The sequence below is a fragment of the Ammodytes marinus genome, assembly GCF_949987685.1.
Source record: "Ammodytes marinus genome assembly, chromosome: 11".
NCBI classification, from domain to species: Eukaryota; Metazoa; Chordata; class Actinopteri; order Uranoscopiformes; family Ammodytidae; genus Ammodytes; species Ammodytes marinus.
Genome location: NC_137215.1, coordinates 23,085,072 through 23,098,555, shown reverse-complemented (window position 1 = coordinate 23,098,555; position 13,484 = coordinate 23,085,072). Strand labels below are relative to the sequence as shown.

Sequence of the window (13,484 nt, the reverse complement as noted above, 5' to 3'; positions counted from 1 at the left end):
TTGTATATAGCCTTGGCTAGTTAATTTTTTCGCCTCAATAAAGAATACTTTTCAATCAGAGCGGAGTGATCCGTCCTCTTGCTCTTCTCTGGTGAACTCCTGTGTTTGTTTGAGGGATGTCGGCCTCCCGGTACGTCACCGTGTTATGTGCAAGCTTACCATTTATGGTAGAGTTAAATCCCAGGATGTGGAATGTGCCGCTCCCAAAAACTTGAATTCCTGCTGGAGGATCTGCGGAGAGAGAAAGCTCCGGGCAGGCTGACTGAATGAAACACGTCCCTTCTTGTGCGATGTGTAACCTACATGCACAGGCCTTGGGGCATGCCAGTGAAGCCATTGAAAGTGTTTGTTTTAGACTAGTGAAGGCCTTTGCAATGTAGATTAAAATAAGTGAAAGTTTAAGTGCATCTGTCCCTGACTGTTGAGGCTGTGAAAACACACCTGTCAACATCCTCATCCTAATGGGATTTCAGCCATATGACACACTGTATGGGCCTCATAGAGCAGCTTTATTATATATGAAAAATGATTCTGTAATTTCTAACATTTATTAGTGGTTTATTTCACCTTTGTAGCATTTTAATTCAATAATAGCAGGGTGTAGCTTAAACAATACGCTACATCACAAAACGATCACCAGAGAGATAACAATGAACCATAGCACAGCAGCTCCACCCTTAACCCACATGAATTTGCATCCACTCAAGATAACACAGCCCCAGAGAATGTGCCTTTAAAGAACACTGTAGCCTACTGCTGCTCACACACTAATCACTACAGTAACATCTCAGATGACTAAATGACCTTAAATGTTCATGCCTTTGCTTTCACTCCGACCAGAAATCAAAACAGGCAACTACACAACAGAGTGGTTTAAATGGTTTATTAAATATTGCATAATACCGAAGTCACAGCAGTGTATAGTATCTTTATTTTAATATTGTCAATTTAACAGCACTGCAAATTGAAGCAAACAAAACCAAACTTGTCGCGGGTTGTGCGTCTCATCAAACTATTCCAATCTCATGATTATTAATCGTTAAGTTAAAGCAATGTGTCACACTTCTTTAGGTACTCGCACAGTAACTGACAAGTTCTAAATAAATGTTATCCCATTACAGAGACTGGGACTAATGGGAAAACCACGGTTACATTAAAGATGTCATGGATACATTTCAGTGATGCTCAAAAAAACAAAACAAAAACAAATAACCCAATAGTAATAATAATGATAATGAAAATGAGGCACAGTTTTTGCATCTAAAATAAGGCATTATGATCCTCACAAATGGCAGGGTAATGTTCATACGGGTCAAACTTCCTGTGCTCGGTAACGCTCCACTCTGTGCTTTGCCAAAAAAATCCTTCAGGTAAATAAACGGCTGTGAGTGACGGAGAGCTCAAATGTGACGCTCTCCCATCGCTCACACTCTTATTTTTTATTTTACATATTTACATTTGTCCTTCTTGTGCCATGCTGCTCAATAGTGCATGTTCAATCAAGGCGATTTTTTACATATTACGTGTGCACTGCGCCACATTCATATATTCATACATTCATACATCCTGTGATGCTTTACGGAGCACAATATCACAGAGAACAATCTAGAGTGGGTTGTGTTACAACTAAATGAGTGATTTGTCGATATAATGTAGTGTAGTGTGTGCGGACCTTCTGTCAGGAAAAGAAAAAGAAAAGGCCTAGGTCAACAGACTCTCGAACCAATCAGCATGGGGCGCTGGAATTACACAGGAACCAAATTGTTTAGCCAGCACAGTGGAACAAGGGAAGAAAACACACACTTTTGTGGTGTAACCAGATACCTCAACATTATATCAGTGCTTTGCAGGCAAACCCATAATGCAGTGTGAGGAAACATGCGGATGTTGGCAAAAATAGTCACAGATGATCTGCACACGAAAGAAAACACCTGATGTTTGACTCAACACCACTGATTGCTACAGAATTTTTTTCGTACTTCATCAATTATTAAACTTCATATAATAGCACACACAGATTCAAACCATGTCCCAATTAGGTCCAATGTTTGTCCTCACTGCACGAGTGATCGGAACAAGTTCAGACGAAAGAAAAACAAAGACATAGTAAACATACACTTTTAGATCTAGTGAGAGTTACCGTTTCATCCTTCAATACTTCACATAATGTAGTTGATTCTATTAAAAGGTTTGCGCTGTGATAGTCTTGCACCAGATGATTGGAGATGTTTGTTTTTTGGGGGCAAGGGACTTCAGCTACCTGGAGCATCAGATCAGGCTATGTCAATCCTCCAAATCAAAGTGACTTTTAGAAGTACTTCTTTTAGCAATGAAACTTACTGCAGCCATCTGCCCCTATCTGAGCAGGTCATAACAAGCGCTGAGATGTTATTTGCAAGTACTATTTGACAGACAGCTCCGCTAAGGATTGAGGACCACAGTGCAGCGGTTGATGACTACGAGGAATTTGACGAAAACACAAGCGAAGGAAAAACAATAGCTATCATCTTTCAATCTGGGTGTGTGTGGAGGTTCTACTCTGATGTGTGGTGTTTGTTACAGGGTCTGGCGGTGCTGGCGATGTGGGAGCTCTGTACTCGCAGGAAGACAGCCCTGATGCTTTGATAGCACAATTCAAAGCTGTCCTTTGACTGACTAACCCTGTCATCCATTGCTTCTGTTTCCTTTTAACTACAGGCGGAAAACATTGAGTCGCGTTTCAAGCTCCGATTAGATTTGTTACTGCCTTATTGATTTCACAGTGCATGCTGTACTAATGCTGACCTTCTCATTTGAACCATTTTACTAACTGTAATACCCAAGCTGTAGTCATTACATATGAAACATATGTTGCCATTCTTTTTTTTTCTTTTTTTTTTAGAAGGCCTCAAAGTTTTCTGTACACATTTACATGGCTTAAAACATACAATCTTGTCAGTAAGGGCATGGTTAAAATCTCAATACGCTCTTAAAAATCAGTATTATTATCTTCTAAGACACCTAGATGGCTTTACTTCAAATGTAAAATAGCCTTTTCTGTCACAGCTGATTCATCTAATATCATCTTACTCAAGTGGGACCTTCCTAAGTTTCAAAACAGGAAGTTAGGTGCTACCACGCCTGTCCTGTGGTTACGCCAGACCCAAGTGTCTACCAGCAGCTACCTTACAGGCATCAGCCATCAGAAAACAGTTTACTTTTTTCAAAAGGAGGTTTAAAAGGCAAAATAACGTTCTGAAAATATATGATGTGCATGTACACAGTTTCTGGTCACTTCTATCACACAATGCAACACGTGTCCTGTATAAGTGTTGGCTGTGGTAACTTATGAAAGGAGAAGCTAGTGGCACACTTCACTATTTTAGTGTTTCTGGCCATGCACAAGACTTTATAATAATTGTCGTACAACAACCTTTGGATAGAAAAATGAAGGCAATACTGAACCGGTATCTAAAGCTTATGGGTTGAGTTGTGAATGCTCTGATGTTAAAGTAGCCAATACCTACTTTATGATGATCAGAGAAATGTAACAGAAAGTAAAACGGATATGTTAGCAGTTTCTGAGGGGGCAACATATGTAAGGCTTACATCATTTAAACTCCAGAGGTAATCTCCTTAAATATAAACTCAGGGGAAATTGTCCAAGAATGAAGCACCATGTTGAATATCATACACGTACGACACATTGAACCAAACACTGAAGGTTTTCTTTAGGAAGCAAACGTCTGAAAGGCCGAACATACTGTATGTTTGAATCATGCTTAGCTAATCATGATAAACACCACTGGTCCTGAAAGATAGCTCATGACAAACCCCCCGCATCGCATTAAAAATACATTCTGATTCCTCCAAAGTCCACTTCAGGTAATAAGATCCACTCTTTGATCCATGCACTGCTCTGCTGCCGGCCTCCAGACTGAGGTGCTGCGTAAACACTCGTGTACTGTACAATAAAAGCTAGTTGTGTGGCAGGTGTTTACAAAGAAAGTCCACACGTGGAGACAGACAAGAAGAAGTGTGTTACATGTGGGTCAAGGTGAACACCGTACTGAGGTCTGGGCAGTGAGCGGCCTCCGTCTCCCCCTCGTGCAGTTTGACATACCTCAGGCCCATCCGATCACGTTCCCAGACAAAATGGATTGGCCCGGCTAAAGGACTATGCTAACCAACAGCCATGCGCGATAGTAATGACTTCCCAAGCTCGACAGGCAACCATGTGTTACAGCCAGATTAGATATCTTTACAGTTTCACCTCCTTCACGTAATTCCCCGGGAAAGTCCCAAACTTTTTCGTCCTCTTTGACGTACCTGTAGAGAAGACGAAAGAGAGGAACACGGATCAGGCAAAGAAAGCAAAAGTATTCTTTCTCAGATTGAGACACTGCAGGTGAATAGGGTAAAAAAGTATAGCTACATATCATCATGAAACTTTGCCAATTGATTACGTACATTAAAACAATAATCTTTTAGTATTACATTTTTTTCAGAAATGTTTAATTAATATGCAAACTTGGCATTATCTAATTATTTGTGTAAATTTGCATATCTTTATAAAGGAAAAAATTAAGATGTTGGATGAAACCAGAGTTAAAATCTTTATTTAATTTCTTCAACATACTAGTTTGCAAAGTCTATACTGAACGGATTTAGGATACAACCTTTTTTTAATTCAATAAATCAAAATATACTATGTACAGGTATTAAAAACAAAATGTATCATAAATCAGACACTTAAAGGGGTAGTTCAGGATTTTAGACATAGGGCCTTATTCCCAAGTTAGCCTTGGTGTTCTTTATCAGTGGAGACAGTTTTCAACACATTTAATTCAGTCCTTCTAGTTGCAGAGTGCGCTCGTGCTAAGCTAGCGCACGGCATCGGGGGGATACCTAGCCTGCTACTAAAACAGTCTTACCCACTCCACAGTACACCCGAGGCTAGTCTGGCTTGACCACTTCCGCCAGCGTCTATTAAGCGCTGGCGTCGGCAAACAACGCTACGCCTCCATTGGCTGCTTCCCGGGGTTAGCCCCGCCGTAGATGATTGTGATTGATTTAAAGAAATAAAAACAGGCCAGCCCAGTTTCCCCCCGAATAGACGGCTCTAAACGGAGTGCTTCCAGACCATACTACTTGCTGTAGTTTGGTCTGGCTTTGCTAGACTAACCCGAGGCCAATCAATTATAACGGCAGACTATCGATGTAAATGTCTGTGTTGATAGAATAATTTTAGAAATAAAACCAACCTCGCATATTTCATTTTGAGGGACTTTATTCCTTGTAGGCTGCGGCAGCGGCGGACTAATACCTAGGTTACAGGCTCTATAATAGTTTGTTTACCTGCTGCTGTCTTACAGACGCAGAGTACAGTGCACAAAGGAGTTGTATTAGCCTATGCAATAAACAATATATGGCCACGTTTGGAGGACTTAGCAATGCGTCTGCTTTTGAAGACGATTATGAGGAATTTGTTGTATCCAACGAACCGTACCTGTACGAGCCGGAATACACTGATGAAGAATTGAGAGGGATGCTCAAAGGGCAAAAAGAGAAAGAGCGTCTGTAGAGACAGCCCCCGCTGGAGCTGCAGCAGAGAACCGGGACAGAATGACGGTAGACTGGTGGCAGTGCAGTTTCAGTTTCTGTCCCACGCTGCTCTGTTTACTTTCTGCTGTAGTGATTCGGTTACACAGCAAAGTAAAAGTCCGCTGCTGCTAAGAAAGTAGTCCCTCAAAATGCGATAATTCATGCGATGCGAGGTTGGTTTTATTTCTAAAATTATTCTATCAACACAGACATTTACATCGATAGTCTGGCGTTATAATTGATTGGCCTCGGGTGTACTGTGGAGTGGGTAAGACTGTTTTAGTAGCAGGCTAGGTATCCCCCGATGCCGTGCGCTAGCTTAGCACGAGCACACTCTGCAACTAGAAGGACTGAATTAAATGTGTTGAAAACTGTCTCCACTGATAAAGAACACCAAGGCTAACTTGGGAATAAGGCCCTATGTCTAAAATCCTGAACTACCCCTTTAACACTATGAACAAATCCTTTTTTTACAACCTTCGGAATACTGCTAAGAATGATTAGGAAAGTTCAGTTGATATGTGCTATAAGTGCTTTAGAAGTTGAGATTCTTGGAGTATTAAAAATCACTTTAGTTGAGATAATGGCTTTTAAAGATTGTTTTATAGGAGATATATACAGACGCAAACAGACTACATTTAGTCAAATAAACACCTAAAAGAACATTTTGGACCTTTCATTTATACATAGTATGAAAGAAGACACGTTATGGAAGCAAAATAGACAAAACTTTTTAAAATGTTCGAGTGCTTAAAAAATGGATGTTTTCGCTTTCCGTGTCTAGCCTTACCAATTTTTTTACACAAATATATCTTATTCAAGCTATATTTTAAATCAAGTTCAAGGCCTCTGCATGTACAGTACATTGCACTCAATCATCTGCTGTCCTTCTTTTGAAAGCCCTATATGGAAGGTTTGTGACATGGGGAAAAGGACCCTACTTCTCCGGGAGCCCTGATCATGCACATTGCACGCGTTCAATCCTGTGCTGTCATTCAGAAGAAACCCTATATGGATGGATGTGACACAGTGAGTGCGACTATATCTCTGAGGAATGTGCTGTGGAGCCTGTGGCACATACCGACAAACCAGCCGTCGTCACACTTCTCCATAACGCTGACGAGATCGCCCTCCTGCAGTGCCAGCTCATCCTCGTTCTGTGGCACGTAACTATACAGAGCCTGGAAACTGGAGCGCGGTACAAGCATTTTTTTTGTCAATTTTACAATGCTGAGAAGACACAAAATGTGATATTATTTAAAATTAAAGGGGCAGTCAGCAATTATGGAGAATGCTTGTTGTCAAAATCACTTTTTGTCGAAAATCAGGGAATATCTCCATACAATCCACTACCTGTACTAGCCTAGGCTCTGTAAACGGGTATGTAAACAAAGGGCGTTTACAGAGCCAAGGCTGTGTATTAACACTGAATTTCTTCAGCACACACACACACACACACACACACACACACACACACACACACACACACACACACACACACACACACACACACACACACACACACACTCACACACAGTACTGATAGGTAGCGGATCTTGCGGGGATATTCATTAATTTTGACAAAAAGTCATCTTGACAACAATCATTCTCCAGAATCGCGGACTCCACCTTTCAAGTGTGGTGGACCAAACTCACATTCCACAGTTGAGACGACTCGGCTCCGGACTGCTGCTGTGGGACAGGGGTTGCTGGGAAATGATGAGAGATTGTTTACTGGGGTGGGGGCGCAGTCTATGGACAAGGTCATTGGGGTGGTGGGACAGGGTGCTGCAGTACCTCACCGAGGTCTCAGCTATATTCAAGATCTCATTACACACAGCTTCCTAGTAAGGGTGGTAGTGGATGAAGTCGTCAGGGAAAGACAAGACAGTGGCCCCCACCGAGGTGAAGTTGAGGCGGGGAGGTGAGGAGTTAGAAAGGGGAGGGAAGGAAGTAGGTCCAGTAAGTAGCACAGGCAGAAAAGGAAGTGATCCGTTAAAAAAGCCAGGAGAAAGAGTGGAGGAGACGTTGGGCGCAGACCAGGAGGAAAGGCATGAAAAGGCATAGACACCAGAGTGAGAGCATGTAGACAGCAAACATGACATATAAGTCCACTTTGTTTACAGGACACTACTATAGAATGAGCATGCTGAATTAAAGGGGAAGCTGACATGTGCAGCTTAAAGGAATAGTTCCACAGTTTGAATAATGCTTTTGCTCATTTTCTTGCTAGATGAGAACATTGATTCCACGCACCTTTGTCCATAAAATATGATGGATAGATATATATAGATCATTTTAAAAAGTATAGTAGTATTGATTACCCAGACAAAGGCATTAAAGGTTCAGTAAGCTAATTGGTACTTTTAGCTAACTTCCTGCATTTAGCCCTCCCTCGTCCCTATGTCACCACATTAATGCACTGCGGTCTTCAAGCAGCGAGTCATCTAGCATCATCTTAGATTTGTAAGTGCGATAAAACATGATAAAAACCATCAAAACGGACATTGGGAAGGATTTGTAGGAAGGCGCATAAACATTCACCCCTCTGTTGCTCTCTGCGTGTGTAGCGTTCTCTCTTCTGATTGGATATCAGGTTGTGGGATACTAGAAAAGTTTATTTGCCGATTACATGCAGAGCGGGTGACTGAGAGACCTGTGTTATGAAGCTTGCGCACTATATAAGTGATCACTGTATGAATATAGAGCGATTTAACACGTATATTAACATAAATATATCGATCACTTCACCTTCAAGAAAAACTATGTAAAAATATAATTCTTTGCGCTGATGGTCATGTTTGCTATTACATGTAATTTATTATCATCAGAGAAAAAATTAGACGGGTAAACGTTCCTTGTAGCTGCTTTAAATAAATGTAAAATATCATTGATATGCAAATTTGTGCATCACATTATCTTACATCTAACGACATCTAACGACATGGTGCTGGTTCAGGTAGATAGAGGATTGTATTGTCTTCTTTGGACAAAGCTTGGATAGCAGCTTATGCTATGCTAAGCTAGCTGACTGTTTCATCCAGCTTCATACTGAGCGATCAAACATAAGATTGAGGCTTATCTTCTCATTTAGCTTTCAGAAGGCGAACACATCATTACCCAAAAATGTAGAACTGCTCCTTTAATGAAAGGATTTTCCTTTAATATCTCACATATTTAACATGTAGCACAAATGTAGAAGACAGTATGTTAAGGATGATATGAGTCAAAAGGTATTAAAAGGGTGATGGGTTTAAAAAGTTAAACAGATGATTAGGTCGTTTGAACTAGACATATGTTTTGTACATCTTCAAGAGAACTTTGTACCAGCTTACCGCAAATGAGTTAACATTGTTGTTATCTTGTATGTCGAACAGCATCACAGGGCTTCTGGAGCTCCGTCCATGATGGTCGGCCTCAATCTTCATAAACTGCAACCCAAAAAGAAAAGTCATGTAACAAGGACATTTTACAATAAGAGCTTTTTCTTCAGAGATCGCACAGCGTTTCCACCTGCTGTAAATTATGTCATACTTCAGCCACACTCAGGTTGCAAATTCTTGGTCGGGTGAAAATGTCAACCTCGAAAGCAACACGTGAAACCTATAAATACTCAGTAATAAATATGTCACTGTCCTTAATAAATTCCAAACCGCCAACGGCATCTGAGCTATCCCCACCTCTGCATGGAACAACAACAACAACATGCAACCAAATGCTGTATTTTATGAAGAGACAGAAACTGGAGCTCTCAAATCAATCCTGGAAATGCAAGCACAATAGCTCCTCTTACAGTTCTTCACAGCTAGAGAATCTGAAGCTATACATACTAAAATACATTAATCTGTTAGTAGCAAACACACACACACACACACACATAATACATGCAGACTTCCAGCCTTAAGCAATGTCTACAGTTTCAACTTAAACTGCATACACTCAACCATGGGGTTAAATTCAACTAAAGTCCAATTTTTGGGGTCGATGCCGATTCCGATATTAGGGAGTAAGAAATGATAATGAATACATTTAAAGAAAATATATATAGAAAGAAATAACTTATTTTTTATTCCTAATATAAAGTTTAAACACTTGTGACGAAGATGAATCTAAGGCAGAACATTTAACTGTTTCATAACTTTAACTCAAACATTAGTGCTTAGGAACTAGGAATTAGGAACTTTTCTTTACTGTAACATATTAAGTTTAAAAAACAAGTGTTACAATTATGTCTAAAGTTACGTGGGGCATTTTGCAACAGACATTAACCTTCTTTTTTTATCCCACAAGGCATGTCTGCATGAATATAACTTATATTTACAAATAATGCATGTATTATCATCACTATATTTAGGTAATAGGAAGCCATCTAAGTAAGCAACATAATAGTAAAGTCTGGCGAAACCCATAATTTCTATGTAAAACCAAGTCTATCGATCAACTTCAGGTCTATTGTACAAGTTAGTCAAGTCTTCCACACGTCAGTGTCAGCTTCAATACTTCATTACTTCATCCAACATATGTTTGAGGGAATCAAATGTGGCAAAAAGCCCACGTCTCAGAGTGAACTCAAGATGCAACACCGCACACCATGCATAAGATACCTCTGCAGGGCTATTTTGCCTGCTGCCCGGGGCTGCGCAGCCCCCTCCGTCCCCCTCTGCGCCTTCCCCCTCTGTCAGCTCCTTGTCCCCCCTCAGCCAGCCCTCCAGCACGGGCCCTGCGCTGGGGCTGACGCTGCGTGACAGACGCGGGTACTGAGTGGGGAGCAGGAAGCCCCCTCCCTGGGGCGGGGTGAACGTGAGGAAGGGCGTGGTGGAGCTGGGTCTGGGCGGGTACGGCGGGGGCAGAGGGGAGGCGGTCGGGGAGGCCATGGGCGAGACGCAGTACGGGCTGCCGGTGATGGGAGGCACGGGGCTGGCAGAGAATGGAGGGGGAACGTACTCGCCACAGCGGTACGACACAGTGGGCAGAGGTGGCAGGGGAGGGGTGGGGGCGGCGGGGGGGCTGCCTCCTCCCACTGTCAGGGAGATCCACTCAGAGGAGATGGCGTGGACCTCAGGGGACACAGAGCGGCGCGGGGAGCGAGGGAGGGGCAGGGGGGAGGTGGTCAGGCGGTTACGATACAGCTTTTGTTTTTTTTAGGGCAACAGGAACGAGGGAGAAAGAAGGAGATGGAAGCAAAGAAGAAAAGAAAAGGAAATGAAAGATGAGACAACAAAAGTAAACTTAAAGGTGGGTGTCAAGGTGAACATAAGAGGGGAATTTCTAGATTCAGAGATGTTGTAGTGATAAAAATGAAGTGTCAATCAATGCCGCACTACATCCATAAATGTATCTTTTCCCATTGATCCATGGTTTTGGCTCTGACGTTCTTACCTGAGGAGACGCGTTGCTGCTGCGCTGTGGCGACTGGCTGACAGGAGGGTCGAGATACTCCACCCCGTTCTTGATGCGGGGTCGTCTGTTCACTTCCACGTACGTGACGGGGAAGATGCCTTGGCGGTTGGTGCCTGAGATTTTGCCTTCATACCAGTTTTCATCGACTCTACGTATCAGCGTGATCCTCTCTCCCTGGGGATACATATTGTGTAGGTTCAACACACGTTCAAACTCCTTCTTTGGTGGAATGAAGCATGAGTTAAGAGAAAGATCAAATCCTCACTTCCTCAATGACTAATCCATACCTTTCTGAAGGACATTTCCACCACGGTGTCCCCGTTGAAGTTGAAGCGGGCGACAGCCTCTCCATACTCCAGTACCTGCACAGGGGCACTTTTCTTTGGCTGGGCTTTCTCTTCAGGGGGAAGCAGCTGAAAAAGGGAACAAATGAACAGAACTGATTGAGGCATAAACTACAAGATGACTCAAAATGTGCAGCAGAATGTCAAACATCTCACAGTGTCCAAGCTGCTATTGAGTCAAGACAGATAGAGAGAGAATTCACATACCTCAATGTAACTTTGAGGGAAAATGCCAACTCTTCCATGGTGTTCCCCTTCATACCAGTTTGCATCCACCTGTCGAATGATGTAGACAATGTCTCCCTTCTGAAACGGTAACTCCCTAGAAATGGATGAAAGAGATGAGTGAAATGTGAAAAGTAACAAACTCCTAGAGTTAGTATAATAGTGTGAAATGCAAGTAATTGATCTCCTGCAGAACTGTGGTGAAGCTAATATGATGTGTGGGATGTATTCACATTCAAATAAACAAAAATAAAGAGCAATTCTTTCATTGCTCTGCCAAACTTAACAGTGGTTTCCCGTGATTGTATGATTACTTAAGCATAACTTTGTCAGAAGGACACAACACTTTTAACACCTCCTTAGAATATAATGAAATCTAACTTAACATTCCAAAAATGGTTTAATTGTGAATTGTTAAGTGTCTATTATATTTTCTCCACCATTGCATAGGATGCATTTGCACTTACTTAAGAGTTTCTGCTCTGAAGTCGAAGCGAGCCATGGCTGGAGTTCTCTGTGTACGTAGATGTGAAAAAGAAACTTGTGTGATTTTCATTTTATAAATACATCGTCAACGTTAATCTCACATTGTACTGAGACAGCACACATATCTGAAAGACTAAACTCCCCTTATGTACCTTCACCTTTGTCCCTTTTTGGTTACTTGAGTCTCTGGGCTTTGTCCTGTGTTTGTAAAGAAACTATTTATCTGGAACCTGTTTTCAAGCTGTAAATTTGCCTGAGTTGCCCTTTCAGTGCCCCGTCTGAACATGAATATTAAAGCAATGACAGATGGATGAGGTGCTTGTGGTTGACTGGGGTTACTTGTCCTCTGGAGCATGCCCAGTAAGAAACTACAGTAGGATGTTTACTGTGAAACTGGCCTGCTGAGAGAGCACGCAGACACACCTTAGTAAACACAAGAGGGGTGCAACCAATACCAGCGACATTACTTCTAGATAGTGAGCTAGTAAGAAGGCCCTGTACTGTGTCTCGAAGGCTACTGAAAATATTCAGTGATGAATTTAAAGACTCAGCAATTTTCAAAAATAGGGTCACCTTTTATTTTGTTTCTTGATCAACATACAAATGCTCTAGTTATTTTCCCTCTTCTTTATTTTATACTATGCTTGTGAAAAAAGGGGAGAAAAAAAAGTAAGCAGTTCCATATTGTGTATACATGTCAAGACATATGCACAAATGCTTTCAATAAAAAAATATTTGAAACAATACATTTAACAACTCATATTACCCTTCTCACCCTGTGAATTTTTGACCCAGAGGAGATAGCCATCTGTGTCTGCAGAAATGCTGCTGACAGGCTCATCCCCCCCCCCTTTCACCCCCCCCAAACAGCCTGACCTACACCCAAAACTGACAAAGCATCTGTCGTCTTTCTTCCTGCTTACAGAAGGATAAGACAAAGCCCTGCATTGTACCTCTACGCCCGATTTCCTCTTCTCTGCGTTATCTGTGATGTTGAGCAGGTCTCCGAAGCGTTCGTTGGTGATGAACTGGTGGTGTGTCGGGACAATGCCTGTGTGTCGCCTGGACGCTGTGTCAGCCTCTTCCTGTTCCCGCTTCAGCCGCCTCTGCTCCTCCAAGATTTTCTGCAAAGGAAACCACACAGAACTGTTTGTCCAATGTAGATACGGCTTTCCTCTCCACTCATCATTAATGTGAAACACTCTTTGTCATGCAATATACAGGGCTGCCCATAATGGGGAGAAAGTGGGAAAGCTTTCTATGACCAAGCCTTTGGAGGCCAAGAACCTCACTATGCTAAACTTTGTTTTCAACCAAAATATTGACTTTTCCTTATTATAACTAAACAATGATGTATTTATTGTTACCTGAGTAAAATACAGTATATCCTATTTAATCCCCAAACATTGTCCTTTTTCTTTCTCTCATTACATTTGGGTGCAACGT

At 41.8% G+C, this 13,484-nt stretch overlaps 1 protein-coding gene across 1 annotated transcript in view; it reads right to left on the bottom strand.

The window, feature by feature from the left end:
* Window positions 1-877: 877 nt before the first annotated feature.
* sorbs1 (sorbin and SH3 domain containing 1) overlaps window positions 878-13,484 on the bottom strand; it is a 44,906-nt gene continuing 32,299 nt past the window's right edge. The window contains exons 19-28 of the mRNA XM_080037149.1: window positions 12,992-13,162; window positions 12,020-12,066; window positions 11,535-11,649; window positions 11,271-11,396; window positions 10,963-11,157; window positions 10,188-10,712; window positions 8,919-9,014; window positions 7,240-7,427; window positions 6,665-6,771; window positions 878-4,308 (exon numbers count right to left, since the gene is read on the bottom strand). Coding sequence (XP_079893275.1) covers window positions 4,241-4,308; window positions 6,665-6,771; window positions 7,240-7,427; window positions 8,919-9,014; window positions 10,188-10,712; window positions 10,963-11,157; window positions 11,271-11,396; window positions 11,535-11,649; window positions 12,020-12,066; window positions 12,992-13,162 — 1,638 coding nt within the window. The 3' untranslated portion in view covers window positions 878-4,240. The remainder of the gene's footprint in view (window positions 4,309-6,664; window positions 6,772-7,239; window positions 7,428-8,918; window positions 9,015-10,187; window positions 10,713-10,962; window positions 11,158-11,270; window positions 11,397-11,534; window positions 11,650-12,019; window positions 12,067-12,991; window positions 13,163-13,484) is intronic.